This window comes from Rhamphochromis longiceps, linkage group LG18, assembly GCF_057381845.1.
Source record: "Rhamphochromis longiceps isolate RC_006_pf linkage group LG18, R_longiceps_female_GT1.1, whole genome shotgun sequence".
Classification (NCBI taxonomy): domain Eukaryota; kingdom Metazoa; phylum Chordata; class Actinopteri; order Cichliformes; family Cichlidae; genus Rhamphochromis; species Rhamphochromis longiceps.
The window spans coordinates 28,911,283-28,939,092 of NC_140574.1; the positions used below are offsets into that span (position 1 = coordinate 28,911,283).

General features: G+C 38.3%; 2 protein-coding genes across 3 annotated transcripts in view; one reads left to right on the top strand and one right to left on the bottom strand.

The window, feature by feature from the left end:
- Window positions 1-27,810, bottom strand: part of LOC146648613 (sodium channel protein type 2 subunit alpha-like) — a 48,334-nt gene that overhangs the window by 19,810 nt on the left and 714 nt on the right. The window contains exons 2-9 of one of the 2 annotated variants that reach the window (XM_085389848.1): window positions 13,839-14,136; window positions 12,224-12,342; window positions 11,087-11,176; window positions 8,789-8,917; window positions 8,108-8,199; window positions 7,734-7,976; window positions 7,552-7,615; window positions 795-936 (exon numbers count right to left, since the gene is read on the bottom strand). In XM_085389848.1, the coding sequence (XP_085245974.1) occupies window positions 795-936; window positions 7,552-7,615; window positions 7,734-7,976; window positions 8,108-8,199; window positions 8,789-8,917; window positions 11,087-11,176; window positions 12,224-12,342; window positions 13,839-14,096 (1,137 nt within the window). In that variant the 5' untranslated portion in view covers window positions 14,097-14,136. Of the gene's footprint in view, window positions 1-794; window positions 937-7,551; window positions 7,616-7,733; window positions 7,977-8,107; window positions 8,200-8,788; window positions 8,918-11,086; window positions 11,177-12,223; window positions 12,343-13,838; window positions 14,137-27,810 lie in introns of those variants that run through there. The other variant, XM_085389847.1, reaches the window with a different exon arrangement.
- LOC146648614 (sterile alpha motif domain-containing protein 3-like) lies at window positions 20,565-26,095 on the top strand. Its single transcript, XM_085390202.1, has 9 exons — window positions 20,565-20,844; window positions 21,782-21,977; window positions 22,147-22,305; window positions 22,464-22,551; window positions 23,369-23,426; window positions 24,857-25,005; window positions 25,270-25,441; window positions 25,577-25,656; window positions 25,761-26,095. Exons 1-9 carry the CDS (start codon window positions 20,565-20,567, stop codon window positions 26,055-26,057), a joined length of 1,479 nt encoding a protein of 492 aa, XP_085246328.1. The 3' UTR covers window positions 26,058-26,095.

Genomic DNA, 27,810 nt, shown 5'->3' on the forward strand with positions numbered 1-27,810 from the left:
AAGCAAATTCACCAGAGTCACTGGTTCAGCACTGTGTATAGTCATAAGGCAGATCATATGCTAAAGCTAAACAACACAGGTCAGTACAAAAAGGTTTCTGGCCACTTTGTGAAGTGACGTCTTATTCAATATCCGTTTAAGTATGTTAGTTGTGTTTCTCCACTATGTCACCCAGTTACTGATTCTTTGTGAAAGTGAAAACTACTTTGGCCCCAGAGAAGACCAGCAAATAGAAAAACGCTCCGAAAGCTCACAAAAAGACAACAGAAGTTGAATAAAGAACAAAGGACATGGGAAAAAAACTAAACAGAAGGAAAACAAAAGGAAGTAGAAAAGAACAAATCTGGGAGACAAAGTGATGAAACATCTGCTTAAGTAACAGAAACCAGAACATGTGAAAGACTGAAGTGAGGCAGAAGATGCAGGTAATCTGTGTTTTAATAGCAAGACACTGTAAATACATGTTTGCTCGTACATTTCAGCGTTAGCTCGTCACTTCCACAGCTGTTCTGTCCCCAAAAATGCTTCTGTTGTGTTTTCTAAGGGTCTTTTCTTTGTGAGCGTTTGAGTTGTTTTTCTGTTTCTATTGTGTTTTATTCAACTTCTATTGTTTTTTTTGTGAGCTTTGGTGACGTTTTTCTGTTTGTTGGTGTTTCCTTAAGTTGCAATGCGTTTGACCTCTTAGAGCCACTGCTGAAAACACTGAACCTATAAGAGGAAAATTGAACTTTTAAGTTGAAGGTTGTAACTACAGGATGCTGATAGATGAAAAAACCAAAAGTAGAAAATTGCACCTGGTGAAACAGTTTTTCCCAGTAGTCCTGCGTCATGAGACGGAAAAGTGCCAGGAAAGCCCAGCCGAAAGTGTCAAAGCTGGTGTAGCCATAGTTTGGATTCCTCCCTACTTTTAGGCAGTCAAATCCTTCTGGACACTTCCTGTAATGTGCAAATGATTGAGAGGTAGAAGATAAATGATTAGAGGCCAGGACTGATAAACAAAGGCCGAACACAGGAAATTAAAAGCAGCTGCGGAGAGATATAGCCGTGCCGGTGTGCGTGCTGCTTTCCCAGAGTTAAAAACATTCTACATGTGGCTCTGCGGCCTTTGACTTCACAGAGAAAACTGGGAGATGAGTCAGTAAGTACGTACTATCATCACCGTTATTTCAAAGAAGACGGCACTTGAAACCTGTTTCAGACAGGAGCACTAAAATGCACTGGAGCAAAAAGAGATTAGCCAGATGGATATCAAATTGCAGCAGGAAAAAAAAATCAGCTCGATTCCAGCGTCTCTGATCTTCATTGTCAACATAGTGGCATTACAGCAAATATTTAAGTCCAGCAGCTGAGAACAAGCTGGACTGCCATGTCAATCTCAGTGTGGAATAATTTCATAATGGCAGGCAAACAGCTGGGCGGAAGAGCGCTGCTGTGAGAACAGCTGTGGATCTCACCAACACGCCAGCTAAGCAGGAATGCTCACTAATATCCAGCAGCGAGGGCAGAGGATGCTGTGTGAGGCCAGCGACATCTTCCTGTCAGGCTGGCCCTCTGCTACATCACTCACACCAATCTGTTCACCTCTGTTAATCAATGCACATTTAGTTTATTTCATATCAACATTGTTGAGCAAAATTAGCAAAAATCTTTCTGTCAACTCGGCATCTAAACAAATGTTGTGATTTAAAAATTCGACTTTTGTCAAAAGGAAAACTTTATTTTAAAAAAAATGCACACTAACTGAAAACAGTATCATGCCTGTAAAAAATAACTGTCCTTTGTTTTAGTCTTTGTCAAGTTTGTCAGCTTAAAGAGGCTTTCAGAGCACGTGCTAATGGAGACTGTGATTTCTACAAGACTCCGAGTGTACTCCCAACTGTAAAGTTTATCCCGGAAATTTCCACCTTGTGTTTGCTTGAAGATGCCACATGCCATTGATTTTCTATTGTCTCTGGTCACAACTGCAAATCACTTCCTATGTGCACTATGTGGAGCTTCCTATACACTGCAGCTTAATGCGTCTTCAAGCAAACATGCCAAGTATACTGCTGAGTTCCTGTCAACTAAAGCTGCTTCCTGACAGGAAGTGATATACGGCAATGTCCAATGAAAGACCATGTTGGGTCTAAACTCAGAACAATTCACTTTAACAGACCATACAAACTCAATGACATTGAGCGACTAGCTGGTGATGCGACGAGGGCAGATCCGAGATAAACCACCAAGGAGAGTATAGGTTACTGATGATTGACATCCATGTAAAGCGGCCCTGGTGTGCTGGTGATTAATTCTTACGTCTGAGATCATTTTCAGCACAGTACTTATAACTTGACTTTGGAACATTTTATATACTTTACACATGAAATGACTAGTCTGGAAAATAAACTGCAGCTTAATTAAAAATGAAAATAATAATACAATGGTAAACAATGCATGGAAGGTGTCATATCACTAAGTTTAGCTAACAATATTTCCTGTAATCATCACTATTCCATGTTTTCATCGTGTCATTCTGCAATCAAGTCTGAGCAACTTTCTGTAGGTGCTCAGACTAGGTGCCTCTGTATGCAGTTTATAAATGAATAAACTGCACTCAATGATATGCTTGTTAATCCACTGTTGTCCATTAAACAGCTACAAAAATGTGAGAGTCCTTTCGTAGTTTTGTAATTGTGAACAAGGTGCCTGCAGAGTTCATGTCCCATTAGTCTCTATAGCAACTGCCCAATGGAGCAGCTGCTGATACACACAGATATAACTCAGCTGTGCATCACATCTAAGTATTCTGCAAGTTTGTTTTTTCATGCATTTTTACCACTTGCTATTACTACTATTACTATATATATCTGTTCTCAGGCTCTAGGAAGTTATTTTTATATGAATTCTCTACCATAGTACACTGAGCAAAAATTCCCTTTTATTTTTTTACTTTACTGTTTGGGGGCTTTTGCCTTGATTAGAAAGGAAAGCAGGGAATGAGTGAGTTGGGGAAGACAAAGGTAAAAGCACCTTGGGTCAGAGTTGAACCCGGGCAGCTGAATTTAGCCTTGGGGTATATGGTCAGCTGCTCAAACTATGAGGTAAAGCAGTACCCCCATTTCATTCTTTTAACCACACGTCATTAAGAACAAACCCATGGCGACAGTGGCGGTCTACCCCAACTTCCTCAAAGCCTCTTGAGGAAGTTGGGGTAAGAGCTAAAAAGGACAACACTTATTGATTTTTTAAGTTAATCCAAAGAGGAAACCCAGGGAGCTGAAAATGAAGCCACTGCTGAGTGATGCAATCTGCAGTTCCTCCAGTTGAAAAGGCCTTATGATTTTATTAACCTGTTGCTTACTGGAATTATAGGAAGCATGCAGCCAAAAATCTAAAAAGCGACATGTGAAAAGAAAGGCAAAATATGAATAATAATTGATTTTACAAGTCATCTTGTGCAATCATTGGAGCACAGCTAACACAGGGTCGGGTGTGTTAGACCTCTATTAAAGCCCTTTGCTCCATGTTTACAATGTTTGGTTTTTTTTAATATTATATATGTGAGGACAACATCAATTTCCTGCTGTTTGTATAACAGCAGGAAATAACATCTGTCGGTGGCAACAGTTTTTTTTCCTGGGTGGGGCTAAGGCGGTGAGTTTCCTGCCCGCATCGCTCCAGCTCAGGGCAAAAGTGGAAACTTTCAATACAATCAGTCATAATCCTTAATGCATAGTGGTTTTAAGATGTAAGGGGATAAGCACTTGCCTCGACTCTACAGTAGGCGTGATGGGGGCTATGCGCATGTGTGTGACTGTGTGTGTGTGTCATCATAACGTATCCAAAGCTTTAATTTGGAAATCTACTCAGGGATTACTTGTTGGAATACACTCAAAAGATTAAGCATCCTCTATGTTTTACGTCCTCCATCCTGATCTGCTTAATATCTTGCTCTCCTCCACAGCCAGCCTCAGAAAGTTCCATCTAAAAATGTTGCACAAGTTAAGAGGCCATCTCAGTTATCTGCCAGTAAAACCATAAGCTACCTTATGGTATCTTTAACCTGTCAAGCATGTCACGAATCTGTGCCACTCTTGCTTTAGCTGCAGTTTAGCTGGAGAGAAAGTTTTTTAAAAATGCAGTAAGTGCAACAAAATGCATTTTCTTGATGATGATGTAGCAATGTTAAAATAAAAGGGGACAAAGACGCCATTAAAAACAACAAAAAGGTTCAAACTCTGCTGTATCGATTGCAGCGCTCTGTTAGAGCTCCACAAATGGCAAAAACACAAAAAGCGGGCAACAAAAGAAAGTTCACATGTAGTGACACATGTGGGACAGCTGGGTAGGTCTCGCCTGATCTTACTGACCCACTATTTAAGTGAGTTTAGTGACATCATTTCCCCGTCCAAATCTTTTGCTCTGACTTCAACACAAATTACTGAATCAGACGGTACTTCTTGGGAGATTAAGGTCCTGTGCTTTTGGAGGAGAGGGATTAAAAACTAAAGGGTGGCTGGATTCTGTTGCCTCTAAAAATATGTGACTACACTCATAATAACTATAACTGGGAATGGGAAGGATTATAAGTTGCAAATTAAATATAAATATGTATTTTTTAATTGTTCTTTGAATTCTATATAAAAACTGGAGTTGTGGCAGTCAGATAGTGTTAGCTTATTCATACTGGCAGTTTTTGTCTTGACTTGATTGATTGATTTGATTTGATTTGATTTTATTGATTAGCATTCAAATATCTCAGTGAAGACAGAACAAAGATCTACCACAAAGCAAGAAAGCATGAGACAAGGCTAATCAAAAGGTATTGGCTGAAGCATTTGCTTATTACGCCTTTTTGCATGCAGCTCCTGTACACAGGGCTCAAAGCAAATAATAAAACAAAGCAAAAACAAAACAAACAAACAAACCAAGAAGAAGAAGAAGAAAAAAACTTTCCACCTTAGAGAAGTAACTACATCAAAGCAAAAGAATCAAGAGGGTTTTTTTTCTTCTTGATTATTCTAACAAAATATCTGCATGAATTAAATATATGCTAAAATGCTAGTTTTAGCCACGGGCGACCGTGGCTCAGGGGGTTGGGAATCGCATCTGTAACCGGAAGGTCGCCGGTTCGATCCCTGGGCTCTCTGTCCTGGTCGTTGTGTCCCTGGGCAAGACACTTTACCCTACTTGCCTACTGGTGTTGGCCAGAGGGGCCAATGGTGCGATATGGCAGCCTTGCTTCTGTCAGTCTGCCCCAGGGCAGCTGTGGCTACAACTGTAGCTGCCTCCACCAGTGTGTGAATGAATAGTGGTATTGTAAAGCGCTATATAAATCCAATCCATTATTATTATTAGTTATTAATGTCGGCTAAACATTAGGTCCTTATTCAAACATTAGCTGATCATTTATAGAAAACGTCAAACTCCTCAAACATTTTAACTCTAAATATTCTCTGCTTTTATTAAAATATATATTTTTTGTTTTTTAGTTCACTAGCCTGGTTAGCTGTAACAAACATTGTGCAAAGGGTTAGCTTTGAAGCAAGAGGAGCTATTTTTGGTGCGCCCTTTTTTCAAGAATAAAAAGTTGATTTACTTTATTCTTAATGACAGTGTTTGAACAATTTGAACTGGTATCAACAAAAAATTGATAACAGCCATTGTAACAAAATTTCTGGTTCTTTGAGGAAAAAAACTTCTGTCCACGCAAATGTCAAAAACAGCTATTTTTTGACACAGTGATTGTCTCCGGCCAAAAAGTAGCTTTTGGCCGGAGCTTACATAATCCAACAGTACTATGCTGTAGAAGTGAAGTGACCACCAGTGACAACCAGAAGATTGCTTCGAGTATGTGACTAGCTGAGGGTCACAAAAGACCATTTAGATAAACTGTGGACAAATCTTTTTTTTTTATTTTAGAATCAAAGTAACTAAAACTTGGCTATAATCTTCTGATCATTAATCACTTTGGAAAACATGATCTGATAGGGTTAAGGCTGGAATGGACCGCTGGAGCCCCTGCTCAAAGCGTGTGTTATCTCCACTAGCAGCATTCTGTTGGATTCAATTGAGAATCCAGAGCGTCTCATAAGGAGGCGGAAGGGTACCTTTCGCCATACTATTAGACGCCTCGGGCCGGGACAAATCGTCGGTATGTTGGAAATGAGAATGCTCTGAATCTAAAACCTAAAGGGTCAGGAGAGAAAAGCATATAAGACATGATTTAAATAGGGAAATAGCATGAGGGCAAAGACCACTACATTGTGTAACATCACTCTCAGTGAGATGCACGTGGCTAAAGCTGCTTAAAAGAATACAACATATGAAACTATAACCCACAACAACATCCAAGGTTGACCAGCGATGTTTAAGCAGACAAATCAAGTTCAGGTTGGCCAAGTTTTTTCCCTTCATTGTATTACTCTGATTCCTCTTGATATAAAAGGAATCTGGCGTGCCTTCTACCGTAACATAAAGCTTCTGGTATGTTTAATTACAGAATCATATTCAACAATTTCTTCACCATAAAAGAGAAACATTGCAAATATGCTACATCATCTCCTGCTGTCTCTAGGTGCTTATCCCTGCTTCTCCAAAAAAACATGACAAGCTAATGGTACATGAAGTAAATGCATGACATAAACCTATAAGGTTTCATATAGAACCACCTTTGTTTAACGTGCAAATAAATTGAAAACATCTGCATCAAACTTCCCTGCAGAGGCTTTAACATCATCACCATGTTTTATTTGCTATCATTCATTATCTTGTATTATTAACAAGAGCACCTAATGGAAGCCATTTGTTGGAGCTACAGGATTTCAGATTCACACAGATGGGTATTTAGTTCACTATAACCCCTGAACTGGGCCTGGCATTGGGCAGAGTCATCCTGTTGTGCTTGTTTCAAAAGCATTTGGATTTACAGGATTATTCAGTGCGTAGGCTGAGTAGCAATATTTGGATGGTTTCAGACTGTGCCTTTGACTGGGAACAAAGTCCATCACCCATTTCACCTATGCATTTACATCTATATTTACTTACATCTAAGGACCTTATATTTAGCATTGTTTTGACTTATTTTAGCTCAGCAAGCAGGTTCGTCAGAAGCACTAGTTAAAAGCTTCAGTACAGTCGAAATAAAAATATGATAACAAAATATCAATCCCAAAGTGTTCTAGTCTGCTCCAGTTACCCTAATCACAGCACAGAGCTTTTGAGATGATGAAATCTCCAAAGACCTCCCGCTCTCCAGCTGGCAATGCCATGTCTCTCTGTGAAGAGCTCCAGTGGAGCCGTGGTGATTATCCACGCCACATGTTGTCTTGTGCTCAGCTTCTCTCAGGCGAAACCTCTCCCTCCAATGGGATCAGTTACCTATATATTATACCTAAGTCACAGACTGAGAATCCTAAATGACAGGACATCATCTATCATTGAATCCTCCTTTTCTTGTGAGCCTTGAGCTACATGTAACTACACACACATATATATATATATATGATATTACATAAGAGCCAAACAGGTGAACAGATTAAGAAGCAGTAAGAAAAGTGAATGTTTACTTACCCCGCATCACTTCCATATCCACATATTAAGGCATCCTTTGCTCCTTCAACTTTGTAAAAATTATCTGAGGAAAAGCCAGTTAAACATACAAAAAGTTGTAATATGTAAAGTATTAAATATTACATTGTTAAGAGCACTGTACATCTGATGATCAATAGCAGGCTCTTCTATTTTTGGCTGACCTTCACTGCTGAGGAAGTCCTCTGTGGAGCTCCAGGTTCTGTTGTTGCAGATGAAGGATGTGTTGGGGCTAAACGAGGAGTTGACGCAGTGCGAGAGACTGCGGACGCACTTTTGTCGCAGTAACCCCATAAAAAGCTGCAGGCCGATGAGGGCAAACACGCTGAGACAGAACACGGTCAAGATCATCACGTCTGCCAGCTTCTTCACAGACTGGATCAGGGCACCAACGATGGTCTTTAGACCTTGTGTGTGTGTGTGGGGAGGAAACAATATGTATTGGTTGTATGACACCATTACAGAAACCTTTGTGAATAACATTTAGACATTTTAGAGAGAACTAAAAGGAATCAAAGAAACCTGATTGTTCTCTTACCTGGGATAACTGAGATGGTTTTCAGTGCTCGCAGTACTCGAAAGGTTCTCAAGGCAGAGACATTTCCAAGGTCTACAAATTCAGTCAAATATCTGGAAATTCATACAACAAGTGAAGAGAAATCACATCTTTGTCTGGAATGTAGTGTTACAAGTTTATATTACAGCTTTTCAGCTGGTCAATGTTAATCTGACATTTTGTCGTCTTTTAGCTCATATTTTGGTCTCCACCAACCTCAAACTATTTTGTGTTGAGCTGCTTAACATTCCACTAAGTTCAATAGCTAGTCACTAACTTAGTCTGCATGGAGTTAGGTGCTGGGGATGCACAGTGAGTACAGGCTACAACAAAACATTTTTGTTTAAAGTCTCCTGTTTTTGCCCTTTGCTCTCAAAAACAATGCTGCAAGGGCTCACATCTATTCATATGCATGTCATGTGCAGCTTCAAGGATGAGATCCAGTAGAAGTGTTTGTTTTTTTGTAACAAAGCAAATGTTGTGTTTCAAATCACCACGGAGAATTATTGCTTCACTAAGTGAGGGAGAGGATTTTTGTTTTTATCAGATGATTGCATTACATTTTTCTTAAAAACTGTTCCTCACAAGAGAATACAAACACAGATTCAGAGAATCAGAAGACAGTGATGATGTGTGCAATGGTGAAATGATATCTGTACTCACGCCATCATAATCACCGTGAAGTCCAGCCAGTTCCACGGATCTCTCAAAAATGTGAATGGCACTGTACAGAAACCTCTCGCTAATATCTTTATTGCTGACTCGAATGTGTAAATACCAGTGAAGGTATACCTGGAAAAGATCCATGGTAGGAGAACACAATGTAGCATTAGCACCAAGGACAACGTTACACTGAAACAAACTGGAGCTTTAAATACATCTCAACACTAAAACTATTTATAGTAAGATAACAATGAAGAGTTGTGTTTGAGATATGACGCAGCCTGCTGAAAGAGCTTGAAAAAGAAAAAAAATACTACTTGTTTAATATTTGTCACCATTTTTAAAAAATCTACCAAGATTTGAAATCTAACTATAACTAAAATCATGATAAAGTCCAAATCTTAAAACATATATAGACTGACAGATATAAAAAAAAAAAGAAACTACATGTAGTGTGATGACAGCGTCACACAACTCATTTTCTCAGTTTGTGGTTTTTCAGAGTTTCGTGCTGTTTTACTGTATAAGTGGCACGGGCAGTTTATCTGCTGATGGTGCAATTGTACAATTGATTATCCTGTTTGGTGATCTGTTTTTGTAACTACATGGTCTTTATAGAGCATATATACACTCACTGACCACTTTACAAGATACCCTTTAACTTCAGAGCTGCCTTAATTCCTCATGATTCCTCAAATTCAACCAGCTGCTGGAAACATTCGTCAGAGATCCCGTTCCATCACATCCATAATTTGCTCTATTGGACTGAGGTCTGGTAATTGTGGAGCCCATTTGCACACAGTGAACTCACTTCCATGTTCAAGATTTCAGTTTGAGATGATCTGAACTTTGTGACATGTGGCTAGGAAGAGCCATCAGAAGATGGGTACAGTGTCTAAAAACTGAAAGCAGGCAAGATGAATCCATGCTTTCATGTTTTTTTACACCAGATTCTGACCCTACCATCCAAATTAAATGGAGACTCATCAGACCAGGTGACATTTTTCCATCCATCCATTCCACTTATGGATGGCGAGAGGCGGGATATACGGTCACTGTCACATGGAGCAACATTTTTCCAATCTTCCTTTTTGCAATTTTGTGAATTTAGTTTCATTCTCTTAGGTGAGAAGGTGTCGCCCCTGTGGTCTTCTGCTGGTGTAGGCTTCAAGGATTGTAATGCTGGGTGTTCAGACATGCTCTTCTGCCTTCTTCTAGTTGTAACAAGTGATTATTTGAGTTATTAGAGGTTCTCCTCTTACCTGGCGTTAACAAGGCATTTTCAAACATTGTGAACTGTCATTCACTGGATACTTTCTTTCTCAAACTGTTGTCTGTAAACCCCGGCAATGGTTGCGCAGAAAAATTTAGTGAAAATCCCGGTAGCTTCTGAAATACTCAGACCAGCCCATCTGACAACAACAATCACGCCACATTCAAAGTCTTTTAATTCACCTATTCTGATACTCGGTCCGAAATTCAACAGGGCAAACTGAACATGTCTACATAGCAGAATGCTCTGGGTTGCTGTCATGTGATTGGCTGATTAGACATTTGTATTAAAGAGCAGTTCACTAGCTGGACCCACGTCCTCATTTTAGGTTTGACAGCGTTTTAGTAGGTAAAGGTGAACGCTTGGACATGAATTGAGCTGCGGTTTGGGGAAAGCCTCGAAGGCAGATCCCCATGTACTAAATACAAGTGAAGAAGTTAAAGAATTGAAAACAAGGAGGGAGGGAGGGTGGGGCACGTAAACAAGAATGAACAGCTTGCAGAACTGGAGGAACCTATATAGTTGACAACCGGAAGGAGCGTGTTTGGAGGCGTGGTCCCGCTCCTGAAATTCCGATACATAATCTCCAATTAAACAGGTATACCTAATGAAGTGATCAGTCAGTGTATGTAAGACCAACAATGCGGGAGACTGATTAAGACAAATGGAAAAACTATTGCAAAAAACAAAACTGCTTTTCTTCCCACATTAACTAAAAATGAATTCCTGATGTTGCAAAAAGTAAAAAAAGTCTCTGTGAATGTGGACAGCCTGTTGCATGCTTCACCACCTCTTTACAGCATGCACAACACATTATATTGCAAGATTCTTCTCTTGGTTCAACTTAACATGCAAATGTGGTGTTTTCAAGCATGGCGAATATATCACATGCATCATATACTTACATATGTCAATTGATTCTGCCAGTTGCCACTGACAAAGCAACAAACCCCAGCAAACTACACATTAGAACGTATGCAGACAATTTTGAATCAAGAAAACAACTTCAAGCTGCATTAACTTACTCCAGGTACTTGGTCCATGTTGGTGGATCAGACATGGCCATGAAGAAACAGTTGGTCAGGATAGTGAACATTATGAACAAGCTAAACAATGTGAAAAGAGAGTTAAGGAATGTGTACTGTAAGGTGACGATTTACAGTTACCCAATCAAATACGTTTTTCTGATAAGCAGACGATGCATTCAAATAAAACAACAAAGGTTTATTGTAATCCTGTGGAGTATATACACGAGGATGAACGGTCACTGTTTGTACCTACAGACTACAGTAAATGCAGATTATAAAAAACAATGTAAACAAATTCTATTTAATATCGACTCGGTAGAAAAACATAATCTCCCATATGGAGACATGGACTGAAATCCTAAAGGATCTACTGAATCTTTACAAATGATTGCAAAGATTAAAGTGCTTTAGCATAAAATGATAAGAAATTCACTGAAATGAACATTAAAGTTTTTCGCTATAATTTAAATTATCTGATTGATTATATTACATTATAAAATAAACCGATAGTTTGGGTATTGAGGGCTTTTAGCCTGCACTTCAGAACCGACTGCGGTAATCTGCATGTTTCAGAGAATCAGTAACAGAAGTGAAATCTATAACAGGGGAGAGTTGGAGGAAAATTTGGGAAAATTACAAATCATCTGTCTGACAACTAATAGTCAGCCATCACATGATGTGAAATCTCCTTGCTCTTATTTCATTTCAGAGATTAAAAGAGGGATATGAGGGGATTTAGTGTGCGATGCCAGAGAGAACCATCACAAAGATGTTTCAAAAATAGGACTGGAAAAATCCAATAGAAACCTACAGGGGGGAAATCAGTAAATATCACAAATTGGCTTATCTGTCAGCAGGAAGTGAAATCTGGACTTTTCATTGTAAAATATATAAATTACAGTAGGAATGGTTCAAACTAGTTTGTTCACGGCAGGACATCTGAGTCACAGTCTAATCCCCATGTTATCACATGTCAGGAAAATGACATTCATGTTTTTAGTTTAAAGAGAACACCCTTTTTTTAGTGGTTTAAAAAGTCCCTTTTCAAGTGTAGCAGGGGAAGAGGAACACATGAGCCTTCAACAGATAAATAAAAGCAGGAAGAGGCACATGCAGAGAACCCAAAAAGGATATGAATGAACTAAAATCTTTATGGCAATCGCTCTGATGAGGTGAAATGGAGTAAATATGTAAAGTGCAGATGTGGCGCTGAATCTGAAGATGGCCTTCCCTTTGTTAAGTACTATAAAGGTCTGCAAGGGGGGAGAAAAAAAAGAAAAATATAACATTATTGACAGAAATCACATTTTTGAAAAGACATCACACCAAAAAAAGCATTTCTTAAAATGATTTTCACTTTGTGCACAACAACAACAGCAGGTCTGAGCAGCAGTTCAGCTGCTGTCTTTACCAAGCAGGGATAACAATATAGCTACCATCTGTGTTAATATTCACCGTGAGCACTTATGGCTCCAAGAGGTGAGCGAGCAATGAGTGCCCGTCCACACTGTTAGTGAGGCCGGCTGAGATAATGGAGACAACTCCAATGGGAGCTGACCCTTTCCCCAACAGATGTGGCATTTATTTAAATATTTTTCCGTCTTTGGATAATCCTCCCATCCAGCAGTGCGCCACATGCCAAAACAAAGAGACCCTGAGAATGACTGCCACATCCTTTTTTTTTTTCATCTCTCCATAAACGGCCCATTAACGGGCAGCAGCAAATCAAAACTTGCTAATCCTATTTCTGCATCCGCAAGAGATCTAAAGCGAAGCAGTCACAGAGGCCACGTCTCAGCTCGCTGCTCCAAATAGCCACTTGCTAAGTTCTGTGAAAATGCCAGTTTATTTGGAGGCTCGCTATCATATCGTGTTCAAATTCAGATGAACATTCATCAGCGAACATGGCAGAAAATATAGCAGCAAAATTCTGCATTAGTAACCACAAACACTTTCATTTTCAAGCCGATTATTAAGAAACGTGGTTAAATAACTTTAACATTGCCAGGGATTCGCCATGGTTACAATCTCTTTAACGGTTGCCAAGAAATTGCCTCTATGAAGGAAACCCCAGAAAATGGTCATTTTGTGTCAAGTATTTCTTTAACCAGTAAAAATTATATTGATTCAGTCTGTTAAAACAGGCTGAATTTTGTCTCCCACTGCTCCCACTGTAAAAGTGTTGATGTGCTCATTTTAATTTAAATGGTACATAATCTTTGGCAGATTTAACAATACTGATCATTTTATTGCAAACATGAATAAGTTTCTGCCCATAATGTCTGTGATTGCTGGAACCAATATATCTGTGACATGTTTCTTTAAGCAAAAGACAGTTAGCTTTGTTAATACAAAAGAATTTAAAAGAACTGCTATCATCATCATACATTAGTTTGGGCATACAAACCACTCAAATAAGGGCACCTTTGCAATGATTCTCTTTCTGGAACTCTAGTAGAGATATGGAAAACCATTCATCCAAAAGACATTTCATTATTTGGTGTTTTGATGATGGCAGTGAAGAGAGCTAACACTGTAGTCTTAAAACTTCCACAGGTTTTTACGTAATCTGAGTTGAGATCAAGCTGTCAAGTCATAAAAATCATATAACTACAAAAAAACCCAAACAACTCCTATTGGGAGTAGTATCCTATTCATCCGAGCACAACGGTCATCACTCAGAACAAACTTGTGCTGATTCACAGTAACCCTTTCTTCCACAAGGGGACAAGCAAACCCAAACTCTTACCCTCTGGTTCTTGTAGTAAAATGGATCGATGTCTTCCAGCGGCACCCCAATAAGTTCTTGAGGGATTTCACCGAAGATGCGTGGCAGTTGCTTCCCTGCCTCCAGGTCGACCCTGGGTTTCGGTGGCTCTGTCTTCTTCTGAGCCCCCTTGGCATTCTTGGCCTGCTCCTCCGCAATCCGCTGCTCCAAGGCAGCCAAGGATTCGCGAGTGAACCGCCGCAAGCCATCAGGACCCGTTGGTAACAGCATGGTTGCCATCTTTTCATCCTGATTCTCCTGTACTAGAATTTACTTACAGCTACAGGGAGGGAAGTATAGATTGAACACAGAAAAACAGATTGAAGAAGGTGAGGATAAATACATTATATACTGCATGAATCAGATCATCTGCCTGTAGCTATCTGTACCAGTAGTTTGGTAAAACAAATTAAAAAATGTCTGAAAGCTGGATTGGAACTCATACTCAAACACTAAATGTAAATGTAAACAGTAAATGAACTGAATTGGTGTCAGAGAAGACTGTTTCTCTGTCACCTGATTATTATATTATACTGATTAGATTATAATACTATTCAAAATTCTGCATCTATCCATCTATCTTTCTTGTAGAACTGTGCTGTCCTTCGGGTGGCGCTGTCACTTGGTGTTCGCTCTCTCTGCGGTAAAGTATCACTTCCTCTTCCTGTTCCAACACACAGGGGTGTTTTTGAGTAGTTTATCTGCATAGCAATTTAATTAAAAACTTTTAGATAACTTCTGTTTTCACAGTATAATCTTCACGTGCTTCATCCAAAGAACACTCTGCTCACACTACTGTTTGAAAAACTAGTTCATGCATTCTAGACTTCTAGGCTGGACTACTGTAACTAATTATTATCAGGACGTCCTAAAAACTCCCTGAAAAGCCTTCAGCTAATCCAAAATGCTGCAGTAAGGGTACTGACAGGGACTAGAAAGAGAGAGTATATTTCTCCTGTTTTGGCTTCCCTTTATTGGCTTCCTGTTAAATCCAGAATTGAATTCAAAATCCTGCTCCTCACATACAAGGTCTTAAATAATCAGGCCCCATCTTATCTTAATGACCTTGTAGTACCGTATCACCCCATTTGAGCACTTTGCTCTCACACTGCAGGCCTACTTGTTGTTCCTAGAGTATTTAAAAAGTAGAATGGGAGGCAGAGCCTTCTGTTTTCAGGCCCCTCTTCTGTGGAATCAGCTTCCAGTTTGGATTCGGGAGACAGACACTATCTCTACTTTCAAGATTAGGCTTAAAACTTTCCTTTTTGCTAAAGCATATAGTTAGGGCTGGACCAGGTGTCCCTGAATCCTCCCTTAGTTATGCTGTATTGGTCATAAGCTGCTGGGGGACTCCCATGATGCATTGAGTTTTTCCTTTTCAGTCACCCTTTTCACTCAGTATGTGTAAATAAACATCTCTGCATTGAACCGTGTTTGTTATTAATCTCCAGCTGTCTTCCACAGCATGTCTTTATCCTGTCTTCCTCCTCTCACCCCACCGGTCCCAGCAGACGACCCCGTCCTTCCCTCAGCCTGGTACTGCCGGAGGTTTCTTCCTGTTAAAAGGGATTTTTTCCTTCCCACTGTCACCAAAGTGCTTGCTCATAGGGGTTCATTTGATTGTGGGGTTTTTCTCTGAATCTATTATTGTAGGATCTACTGTACAATATAAAGCGCCTTGAGGTAACTGTTGTTGTGATTTGGCGATATATAAATAAAATTGAATTGAATATAGAAATAATTAAAGATATATTTTTTTTAATCACAAAACCCATTTTATTTGTATCTAGAAAGACATATACAGCTATAACTTAAAAAACAAAACATTGCCTATTTTTAACTCTAAAAAAGGCTAACAGCATTGTTGTACAATTTTGGCAGAAGAAAGCAAAAACTAGACTTTGCAGATAGATATTAAAGCACTGAGTGGCTATTGTGTCAGATCTCTTCTACAGCTTGGTGTGCTCTCTCCCATAATGCCCAGAAATCTGTTACTGACTGAATTTGAACATGTTTGAATCTCTGTGCCAGCATTCAAAATCTGAATCCAGTCTGAGGCACATTTGCTGTATGATTAAGTTTAACAGCCAGTCCAAAAACTCTGTCCTATATTTTTGAACTAATTACCAATTGTCTGTGCAATGCACTTATAACATAGCTATATGTAAAAGATGGACACAGGCAACATGAAGTTACATATTAATTTTTTAAGCCCTGTTTTCCCATTTTGAAGAGTCAAGATTAGCATTTATCTGTGCGCCATGTTAGCTGGAGCTAGAAGTGAGCATATCTGGACAAAAGTGTGTAGCTGTAAGTTATTAGCTAAGCCTGGGTAGCGAGGATGAATCCATCAAGTGCATGGGCCCACTGCACAGATCAGGCAGATATCTTTAAATTAGAACTATATAACTAGATAATAAAATACTAGAATTTCACTCACCACAACTTTAGCACAGGCCTCTGGATGGACTGTTGGTACAATTAACCACACAACAGGCTGCATATTTTGTTGGATAAAACTACAACTACTGATTATTCTAGTTAGCAGATGTGAATCCTAGCAAAGAGCTATTAGCAAAACCTGCATGTGCACTCACTTCTCTGTCAAAACTGCCGGACTACTAAATTAAGCTAAATGAAGTTTAAAAAGGCAAGTCATTAAAAAGTTCTATCACTGTAAGGTTGTCATGAAAGGGAAAGGGACCAAAAACATTACCATGGGAGGTTTTCAACACTTCTGACTTGGCTTCCAGTCATGGAGGCTGTTCCTTGACTAATACAGCTGCTAAGCAACCTGCTAACACATGGTTAACACAGCAAAGTGTTACTTAAAAACATCTTCGAGAACACTAAAATACTCAAACTGAGGCTTCAAAACAAATCATGTCATGGTGCCTGTGTCCAGCTTTCCTAGACAATTTATCATTTGTTTTTGTGTGGCATCCTGTTCGTCTTTCACTGCAATTCGACTGCACAACTTAACCGATAATGCTTGAACAACCACTACATCCCATTCCCCATTAGATCATTTAATTACCAGTATTGTACTACTGGTCGAACTACAATACACACTCAGTTACTCCTAGTTTTGTTTAGGCTAGCAGCCCTGCTTTGGGGTCTAAAGAAGAAGAAGAAAAAACCCCAAAAATCACAATGAAATATTTTGGGCACCTATCTTGATATGAGGTTTGTAGCATTTATGAAGGAGACAGATATGCCACTGAAGCCCTCACACGGTTCATTTCAAACATTGCATAACAGGATGAAGACTTCAGTCAAACATGGGATTAGCTCTTATTGTTTTGATGGTAAGACTGTGCTAAAGGAGGTTAAGACACATGATCTAAATTGTCGCCTGTTACCACAAACCACCAGCTTTCTGTTTCTCAGTCAGACTAAGGCAGACATAGTTCTAAATCAGAGGGATTAGGAATCAGGATTAGGATGGCGATCATTTGCTGACTGCAACAGGTGACAGCAAGAAGAGAAAATGCAAAGCTATCAGTACATTTACACATATTTAGCACACTTTGTTGTCACTACAGCATCACAAATGCCAAAATGAGCTCCTGAGGCTTAATTTAAACTGTATGCTTCTAAGTTTTCAAAATATTTAAAGCTCAGGGCAGAAATTATATAGGGTACAAGAGAAACAGCCTGCAATAATAAAATCCTAAGCGTAAGTTGTCATTCTGTTGCCACTAAAACTGAAAACAAGAACTAGCTTCATAATTGCTATCACCAAATGTGACATCAAACTCCTTGTTTGGACTCCAGGTCTCAACCAACTCTAAAGATATATCTGGTATTTTCACCACATTCTCATGCATCAATAGTTAATGACTACCAAGAAAATATGAATATTTTTTCTCTTTCAGTCTACAGTGAGATCATTTAAAAATCAACTAAATCTGCATTCGGACATTGAGGGCACGGTGGTGGTGCTTCTCAAACAAGCAAAGCAAGCAAGCTCATCTATCACACAGGGTTGTTTTCTATTTGCCACGTTTGCTTGGAAACAAGTTTGAAAGCCAGAAACTGTGAAATGTATTAACCACAGAAGCAGAACAAGTAAAGTCGACACTGGGATGAAAATGTCTGTTCACCATGAGCTTCTTCTTCCACATTATAAACAATTTGGATTTGAGAAATGCTCATTTGATCCGTGCTATAGCTTACTTGGACTCTGCCATATATTATATAACTACAGTGTAATATTATTTACACTGTAAGTACTTCCTCCACTCTGTAAAACTTCATTAGACTAAAAAAAAAGATTTGTATAACAACTGTTGTTAATTTTAGTCTTTCCCTTTGACAAATCAGAGAATAACAGGTTATTTTGACTCGAGAATTACAGATAAAGGCGGAACAGCTTGAAATCCTGCTCACCTCAAACCCACAGTCTAGAAGAGTACATCCGCTTTGTTCTGATTGGCATAAGCATTAAGACAGGTTGCAGGTCATCGGTACTACACCGTTATTTTTACCAGAGAAGTAAATATAGCTTAAACAGCTCGAAATCCTACTTGTGGATGTTTACAAGCCCGAAAGCAGCACATCTGCTTTGTTCTTAATGGCAAATGTCGTTCCCATGGGATAAGCATTAAGACAGTTTTCAGGTCATCTGATCAGAGATAAAAACCAAAGTCTACTCGTAAATAAAGATAAATACTAAAGACCCTATCGAAAACTCACTGCTACATGTTATCCATGACAGAGTCTGCTATATTAATAACTCAAAAAGCTTTCCAACAGGAGGATTACATTTCGATGCCCTCCTTTTGAAAGAGAAATACCATTGTATCCTTTTCCTATTGACTAAGCTCTGCGAGTTTTGCATCTACTCCTGTCCTGAAATGCATTGATCCCTTCACACGTCCAGCCAGACGCTAGTTATCTGCTTTCACTTGATCTGCTTATTTGGCCCAGGTTTATCTCAGATCAGCTTGTCTCATACACAGAATCCAGTGCTCTCCCATTTACTGTCAAAATAAAGAGGTTAAGGCCCATTTACGACATCATAAAGCAGATAAAAGGTTCAAAGCAATGATATTTCTGTCATGAGGCGACGGGACAGGATGTGACGAATCTTTCAGCGAAACACAGCCCCCAACATTCAGTCTATAAATCAAATGAATGAATGATACAAATTTAATGTGAATATTATTAAATGCACAGAGAGGACAACTGCCAGCATGCACAGTTTCACTTTGCATGCCAGCTTACTCATAGGAGGAAGTGGTTGTAAAGTATTTCACTCATTTTAGTTTGAATAAAATTTAATTCCCATAACAGCCAGATGTGCTGTGGTCATCAGCAGTGCAAATAATTAAGATAATTAGATTGAAAGCAGAGCAGAGCTGCACACTGGCAGTTTTCACATGCAAATGCACGCACATGCACGAACACATGCATTGTGACATGGATTCTCACATCAGCTAACGCCAGAATTTAGCTTCGTACAGCTATGCATTGAAAAAAATGGTTAAAGTAAAGACTCACAGTTCAATAACTGCATGAAGTCTGATGTGTTTTGATGTAAATTAATATGGAACATTATGATAGGACAGTGACAGAACAGTTTGGGCAGTTTTGAGGTTTAATGCATGCGTACAAACCAACCTGATAATTCAAAGGTAACAAAACATGTTTTTAAAGCACCTGTTGACTTTATGAGAGTCTGATTCTAATGCTGAACTTACACTGAGGCATAAATCCAAACTTTCAGCTCTGTTAAGTATATAAACGGCTTTACTGACAATATTCTGTCCCTGCGACGACAATAACTGCAAAAAGAACCCTAAGCTTCAGCAACACTGTAACAAAGTCTGTGTCTGTTACCAGATGTTTATATAAAGTCTTCTGTGACTCTCACGTGTGTCACGGTTTACCAGTTATAATCATCGAATGGTAACTCCTGTTTTTATGCCTCTCAGGGCATCTGTGGATTATTACAAATCGTCTCCTCCTGTTTGGTCCCTAAAGTGCTCATAATTAACTAATTTTTCTCTCATTAAAAGTGAAACATTTTAGAACATATAAAATAGTTAAACATATAAAATGTAGGCTTTTGGAATGTGTGGCTTACCTAAAATAAATGGAAAATACTGTCTTATTCTATAGTTCAAAACAAGTAAGCTGTGAATTTTCTCACAGCTTACTTGGTAATTGTAACTATATTCGAATTGTTCAGTTTCAGGTTTTTATGGCACAATCTCTAAGTTGCTTAGACCACACAGTCAGAAATAGGGGTACGGAAGGGGTACATTACTGTGCCCCAAGGTACAAAAATGACATTAATACAGTCTAAGGACAAATATTGGACCTCGGGGTAACTATCTGTACCTTTTTTAGCGTCTGAAAGGTACATACATGTTCCTTAATTGTGAAAAGTACTTATTTGTACCCATTCTTTCAAAAGATAAAGTACAGGTTGATTAAGCTCTTTTTGATTAGAGGTTTTTTTTTTTTATTCTTTTTGACAGTAATTTATTTGCAACTGTATTGATATAAGCATATATTTTAGTGTTTTTATTTTTTATTATTTTCATTGCTGTTGCTGTTTTTGTATTCCCTGAACCCCCCCCCCCCCCCCTTATTTTTAAGCTGCTTTAAGAACAATGAATTTATTTGAAAGAAAAAAAAGTAAAAATGCATTTAAAAATTTTTTTAAGAGAGTGGTTTTTTTTAAGTATAACTATTTGGATGAATTGCAAAAAAGCACCCTTATTGAATTCGGAGTGCGAGTTGAGCCCATCCTCACAACATCAAACAAAAAGTAGAAGAAGAAACTCAACGAATAGCTGGTGGATTCTAGAATTTTCTGTAAATGCAGCAGGTGCCATTTTGTTTTATCAACGGAGGGAGATGGATTACGAACTTGCAAGTCCTGGTGTGCTCTGTTCACTTTCAACCGAGGAACTCTTAACAAAAATACAAGAGTGGGGCTTAGATGTCACCGAAGCTGAAGCTCAGCATTTCAGAGGTAAGTTTTATTTAAAGAAAAATGTAGCGTAATTACTAATTATTGGTTTAGCCTAGCTTAACGTATATTAGCAATTTAGCTAGTTTCGGCACTCTCTTAGCTCAAATTATGTCTTTTTACAAACGTTTTTACAAACGTTTCATGTGTAAAGTTGAGGTCACAGTTCTGAAAAATGTGTACACATAGTATTTGTATAAGTTTGAACTTATATATGTGGTTCGGCCACAGTCTATGGGTTCGGTAACCCCTGCGCAGCGGAACGGCGCGAAATTTGATTCCCTGGTAGCTGAATGCAGTTTACCGTTAGTGTATTAATGGTTTAATAAAATCACGTTTTTACATCCATTCCAAGGCCATCAACACACATGGGCGGCTGAATATAACGTCTAAAGGAAATATCTTAACACCGCACTTGTTTAAAATATAACAAGGGTGTCGCAGCTGGGGTTTGATAGTCGCGTTTTAAGCAATGTGGGAACTTTTTCAGCATGTAATCTGAGCTTGTAATACGGTCCTGCGGGTGTTATCGCTATAAGTAATCGGTCTGAAAGAACAGACGGCAGAAACTGTCGGAAATCTGGAGAAAGGAGTCACCTTAGTAGTGAATATTAACAAATTACAGCATTCTAGTCTTTTTTTTTCTTCCAAACTTGAAAGGGCACAAAAGCATGCTCAGACTCTGCTCTCCTGTGTCCAGTAGTCCCAAACAAACATCTAAATTTAAAAATGAAAACTTTGCATATCAAGAGGATTCACTCTAAAGATTTGCTTTATTTTATTTTATTTACTGATTTTTTTAAATGAATATTTCTTTGAACTGAAAGAAGTTGTACAAAAGGTTTTAATGTGTGTGATATACGGTTTTTACCCATGTAAAAATGTGGTGATAAATATTCTTACATGGAATTTAGAGTTTGTACTACCATTTATCTTGCAGACAATGAGGTTGATGGTGACACAGTTGACTGCGGTCTTACTGAGACTATGGTTGCATACCTTTTCCAAGGATCCTTCAAAAAGCAGGTTAAATTCAACCAATTTGTGTCAAGGATGAAGGAATCTTCAGTGACACTGACTCTACAGACTGTCTCTCCAGAAGACTGGCAACCATCTACTTCGTCAACTTCAATAAGGTATTTTCTTATTTATAATGAAGTTAGTATGTCTGAAACATACATGTTGGCTGTTATGCACTTTTAGGATTTAGTTAATATGATCATTGTTTCTACCATATGTATTGTTACTGTAGTGTTTTATACTTCAATTCATGCAATAAAAACAAACGCTTAACTGTTTTCACAGCAATGAAAATACTTTGAGACTACCAGCGTCTTTTGAAATTCCAAGATTTCCCAAAAATCTCCAACTAAAACTGGACAACAAAGAACCGTGCCATAAAAATCCAAGGGACAGACACACAATAATCAGAGTTCTATATGAAGCTGTGGCACAGTATACTATGTAAGTTAATCAGGGTAATGTTAGCTTGTTGCTTTAGAAAAAGCTGAATCTGTCATATTGAAAATAAACGCTACATTACTAAGAAACAATAACTGACACTTGATAAAGTTTGTTTGTCAGCAGTTGCTCTAACACTTATGTTTCTTCTGATATTACAGGTATCCCACAAATTCTGAATATGTGCAAGCTGTGAAGACGCTGGTAATGAAGTATCCTTTCCTCAAGGATCGTGAGGGAAATGGTTATGTAAGTTAAATTTAAAATTTGCATAAGGTTCCTTCAAGATTACAAAGTAAAAGTGAAGCTTTTTTCAATCTTGTTTTGTTAGTAAGACAATCTGTAGCCTCTCAGTAGGTTTGTATGAAGTATGTTTACTGATTCTTTGTTGGGTGTATTTTGTGTAGATTGTTTTTACAGTAACTTATGTTTCTGTTCAACAAGCACACATGGCATATGTCTTTGAGACGTAAATTCAAATCAGAGCGGGCACCACTAGTCGACAGTGAGGCAGTGAGGCGTTGTAAGGAGAAGTTTGGTTCTACGAGGAGAGGGCAGCCTAATAAATGTCAATGAACAAGTCAGAGAAATGTTTGTCAGGTTGGTGTGAGGGACATCTTGAGCTATAAAATGTTCTTGCCTCTGTTATTACATCTAAAACTAAGGATTAGGGATGCAACTGTACCCCTTTTTTTTTCAAACCGAAACAATACCAATACTTGGATTAGAGCACTTGCTAATACAAAGTACCAGTGCTAATACTTCTACCTCACAAAATATTATTAATTAGAAGGCGCTAAAAGAGGGTGAACTAGATTAAAAAAAAAAAAAAAAAACATTTTAAATATGACTCCAAAACTAAAATTTCAAGTTAACAATTAAGATTTTATGTGAAATTATTTCAGAGTTTCCATATTTTAAATATTGGTTCATGGTATCGGTTAACTTTAACCGATACGAGTTCTTTGTGATGCACAGATCGTGTCAGCTCTAATTGTATATTTAGTCTTATGTTGGGTTTCTAATCTGTTTTGACTTTCTCTTCTCACTCTTGCTTTCTTTCAAGGGACCATGCGTCCAAGGAGAGGATTTATTATCCATAGACGCCCACTTAAAGGTCTTACAGTGCCAATTAGAGCAGGGCGATATGGCCAAAAATATTTATCACGATATATATTTGAAAATTTGCGATAACGATATAACTGACGATATAATTGATGCGAGACAAAATACAACTCCACAACATTACTAGCGCAAAAAGACAACCTTCCATTTATTTTCACGTAAACAAGAAGCTGGTTTTTATGTACATTAAAGCTTTATAAAAATGTAACAGTGCAAATGCAAATTCCTTGCTGAAAGTTTAACCCAAAGGCATTTCCAGTAGAAATGGGCTGACATATCCTGAGCATAACCATGTATAATATCCACTGAAGTTAAAAAGAGGTGCTTTGCAACATTAAACTGCAGTGTGCAGTACGCATTTTTCGGACCATAAGGTACACGGGATTATAAGGCACATTAAGCGAAACAAAGCAGTCAGATAAATCAAACTTTATTAAACTCATTCTTCTTGCTTCCTCCACTTCTGTACCATTGATTCATTAATGTTGAATTCTCTGGCAGCTGAGCTATTCCCATGTTGTTGCAGTATATTAATGACTAACCTCGTATTGTGGATGGATTATCTCAGTTGTTCTCCTGACTGAAGTTTGGTCCGTTTACAGCATCCTGCCATGCGATTGCATTTGTCTCTAACCATGAGGAACCTTCACGTTAACTTTTATAAGTGGAAAAGTGTTAGTGTTCGTCCTCCAGCTTCACTGTTTATGTTATGCTAACATAGCTGTGTCGCTAGCGATCACGTAGCACATCATTATATACCAGCTAGCCCAACTTCAGTAACCCTACAAACGTCACTGCTGTTTAGTTTCCTGTCTTCATTTATGTTGGAAGTGATAGCAGAGCTGTACGTTTGAATTTTTTCAGAAATCTCTCAGTCAGAACGTGCTATATCATGCTTAGGTAACTAGCGAAACTAGCGAGCTAACTTCCGCTAGCTTCCTGCTAACTTCTAACTCCGTTAAATGTAATAACTTTTGTTTTCATGGATGCCTGGAAGTTAAACTTTATAGTTACACCTGGTAAAGCAGCAACGCTGATCGTTTTATTAAAGATCAAAGAATTTAGACAGTTTTCAACTCTGTGATGCTGCAGTGTTGTTTGACCTGAAGTCAAATATACGGAGTTTGGGACCCAGATTACTCCCAGATTTAAGAGCATCTTAGTCCGACAAACACGACAATAACAACGGCCGCTTGCATGTTCTGCAAAAAAATGTGCTTTGTTGTGTATCTGACGGACAAACACCAAACCAGTTCCACATCACGGAAGTTGCACCATTTTTACAAACCAACAATCGGCCATGTGCGTATGAAAACAAAGGCACTGCGCATGCGCGTTTTACTCCCATTCTATCGCGATATTTCATTTTCCTATCGTTGCCTAACATTATACCGGTATTACCGTGAACGGTATAATATGGCCCAGCCCTAGTGCCAATATCAGAAGATGCAACCAGATACGATGGTGGTTCATAACCGTGTGCAGCAAACGTTTGCTTGGCGGCAGAAAGAAATTGCAAATGGTATGCCTGTGGAGGATGTGTTGAAGAAGTACCCCTTCTTAGGGATGCCTACTGGTGTAAGTCAGAAAGCTGGATTGAACTTGGAAATAGCTGTCACATTTAACATGTTTAAAGTAGTAAATTTTATTTGCCCTTGACCTTGTTTTCTTCATCTGTCCCTCTTTCCTTTTTTCGTATGTTCATGTAACTTCTTACAGTATTGTTGTTAAATTCTATAAAAAAAATAATTATGCAGCACCATACATAATTAATATCAACTTTAGATTATTTCATTTTCATACACTGTTATTTTGTACTGAAAATGAATTTTTTACTTGTAGCTGTGCAACGAACTCGGGTGGATCCAACCAACAACGGGTAATGTAAGCCAGCGATTTCGTGAAGGGCTCTTATGTGTTGCAGCAAAGGTGATTGACCTTACACAAGGGAAAACCCCACTCTACCAGCTCTACCTTGATGCAAGAGAGGAGGCTCTCACTGATGACCTACCGGGTATTTGCTTTTTTTTTTTTTTTTTTTTTTTTTTTTTTTAACTTCAAGGCTTCCATTTTATATAATTTTTATAGGTAACTGGAAATGCCAGATAAAATGCATGGGTGATCTTGTGTTTTGTTGTTCTTTTGGCAGATCTTGACACAAGGGCTGCACTTTTATTCCTGCCATACGTCTTCAAGGAGAAACTGGATCTCTTTGTCATACTTGGAGAGGTGTGTGTATTAAAATATTTAGTCTATATAAAAGGAAAACAAATGTATCTTTTGTTAAGAGACTAATATATTGCTTTCCTCTACCTTCTCTTTTGACTTCAAAGGTTCATCCTAAAACCCCCTATCCAACTGTTCAGCTACTTCATGAAGACTGGAAACCAGTGTTCTCCAGAAGCGCTCCAAACATTGTGAAGTTGGATGGCAGTGAAGTGTGCAGAAGCTCGTGTATTTTTGAAGGAATCATCTCTTCTTTCTGCTTGTATTTTGTCTTCAACCTTGCTTATCCAAAACATCTGAAGAACACCCTGATTTTTCTCCAAAAGTACATTGTGAAAATAGATGAGGGTGAGGACCGGCCTCTGCCAATCACAGTCACCAGACAAATAAATCTTCTGTATTGACCACCATGCCTCAGCCATATCAGTGCTCCAAATGTGGCAGAAGAACCTTTAGTTTGACAAAGCTTATTCAGCACATAGGACTTATTCATTCCCATGATGCCAATTTTGATATAACCTGTGGACTCAGTGACTGCTGTTCTTCCTTCAAAAAATATGAATCTTTCAGACGACATGTGTATAGGAAACACAGAGAACAGGTGTTGTGTTAATATTGACACAATGTGGGTCTTTTGTGGAAAAATTCTCATTCCTCTGTTATATGACAACCATTTTCATTCATACAGTGTTAGAGTTGATAGTGAATGGACGTTGCTAAAACCTGGACAGGAAATTGATGTTGCAGCTTATGACACATACTCTGTTGATAACAGTTTGTATGTAACAGTTAAGCAATGTATTTAAGAAGGTAATAAATGTGACAAGTATTTTTGACTTTGTATCTTCAATTTTTCAAATCTTGAGAGGAAAAATATAGGAAATCTGTGTGTAGATACTGAACCTTTAGAAAGACATTTTTGTACTCCTTTTAAGGGTTCTTTTTTGTACTTTATACTAAGGGTACAATTTTGCCCTTTAAAGTACAGGTTTGACGTGTAAAAGGTACAAATTACAAGGGTACAAATCAGTACCCACAGTTTAGGGTACAGAACGGTACCTTAGAGGGTACCACCCCAGTGACAAGCCATTGTACCCCTATAGGTACATTTCTGTACTTTAATTTCTGAGTGTGCAGTGAAGAACTATTATTATGCGACAAATGTATTTAAATACATTTTGTTGCTCTGTAATCCAGCCATTGTTTGTGATCTTAGATTGTAGCTCACACTTTTGTCTAGTTGACAGATTTCCATATAAACCTTCTATATATGCCTTAACCAAGCCTTTTTTTTTTTTTGCCTTCTTCCATTTTCTGAGTTCAGTTTTTAAAACCTTGAACCTGAACAGTAGAGTATGAATCACTACACTATAGTCCACAGCACAGTGTATTAGCTCTGTGGTCTTAAATAGTCAATAGATGATTTTTCAGATTCTTTCAGATTCTAACTTGTAGTCTTCAGCTCTTTAACCTATACGAATGGAGTAACATGACTATTAGACATGGCATAGTTCCTTATAGAGCCACAGAAGACTATTGTCCCCCCCCCCCCCCCCCCCCCCCCATCTTTTATGGGACTACAGTAGGACTTTGTACTGCTGCTATCTATTCCATCATCTTTTATTTTAAGATTGTTTTAACAGGTAAGAAAGTTGTTATCAGGCGATAGCTCTCACTATCTGGTTGTTAACTCATTTCTAACTTAAGACTGCTTTCTTTGGATTTACTTTTTTTTTTTTTTAAATAATGCTGTATTTTGCAATCGAAATATTAAAAACTACACTAAAAACATTATTAAAAAGTTTAGAAATGAGTCCAACTTTTTTCAAATTTTTCTGGGGGGTCTAGTGTAACTGGGCCTTCTGTGTGTTCTTCATCACCATGTTATGTGTCCTTCTCCCCCTCAGAGCTTCATACTGTGATCTGAGGTGCACAGCCTGAACTGATGACCTACTTCTTTGGCAGAAACCTTTCAATGTAATTGCAAAAGATAGCTTAAACGCCAAGCATACAGAAAGTACACACATATAAAAATATAGACAGTGGTAAAATGATCCACTCATGAAACCAGTAGCTGATAATGAACTGAATCCCAGTTGCCAGTGTTCAGATATTACTTTAAAAAAAAAACACCCAAAATATGAATATTACAACTTA

Bases quoted from the DNA above. Each gene is read 5' to 3' on its own strand.
- LOC146648614 (XM_085390202.1), top strand. From the start codon at position 20,565: ATGAATTGCAAAAAAGCACCCTTATTGAATTCGGAGTGCGAGTTGAGC. The intron at 21,978-22,146 runs GTATTTTCTTAT...CTGTTTTCACAG, and splicing joins ACTTCGTCAACTTCAATAAG to CAATGAAAATACTTTGAGAC. The intron at 22,552-23,368 runs GTAAGTTAAATT...CTTTCTTTCAAG, and splicing joins ATCGTGAGGGAAATGGTTAT to GGACCATGCGTCCAAGGAGA.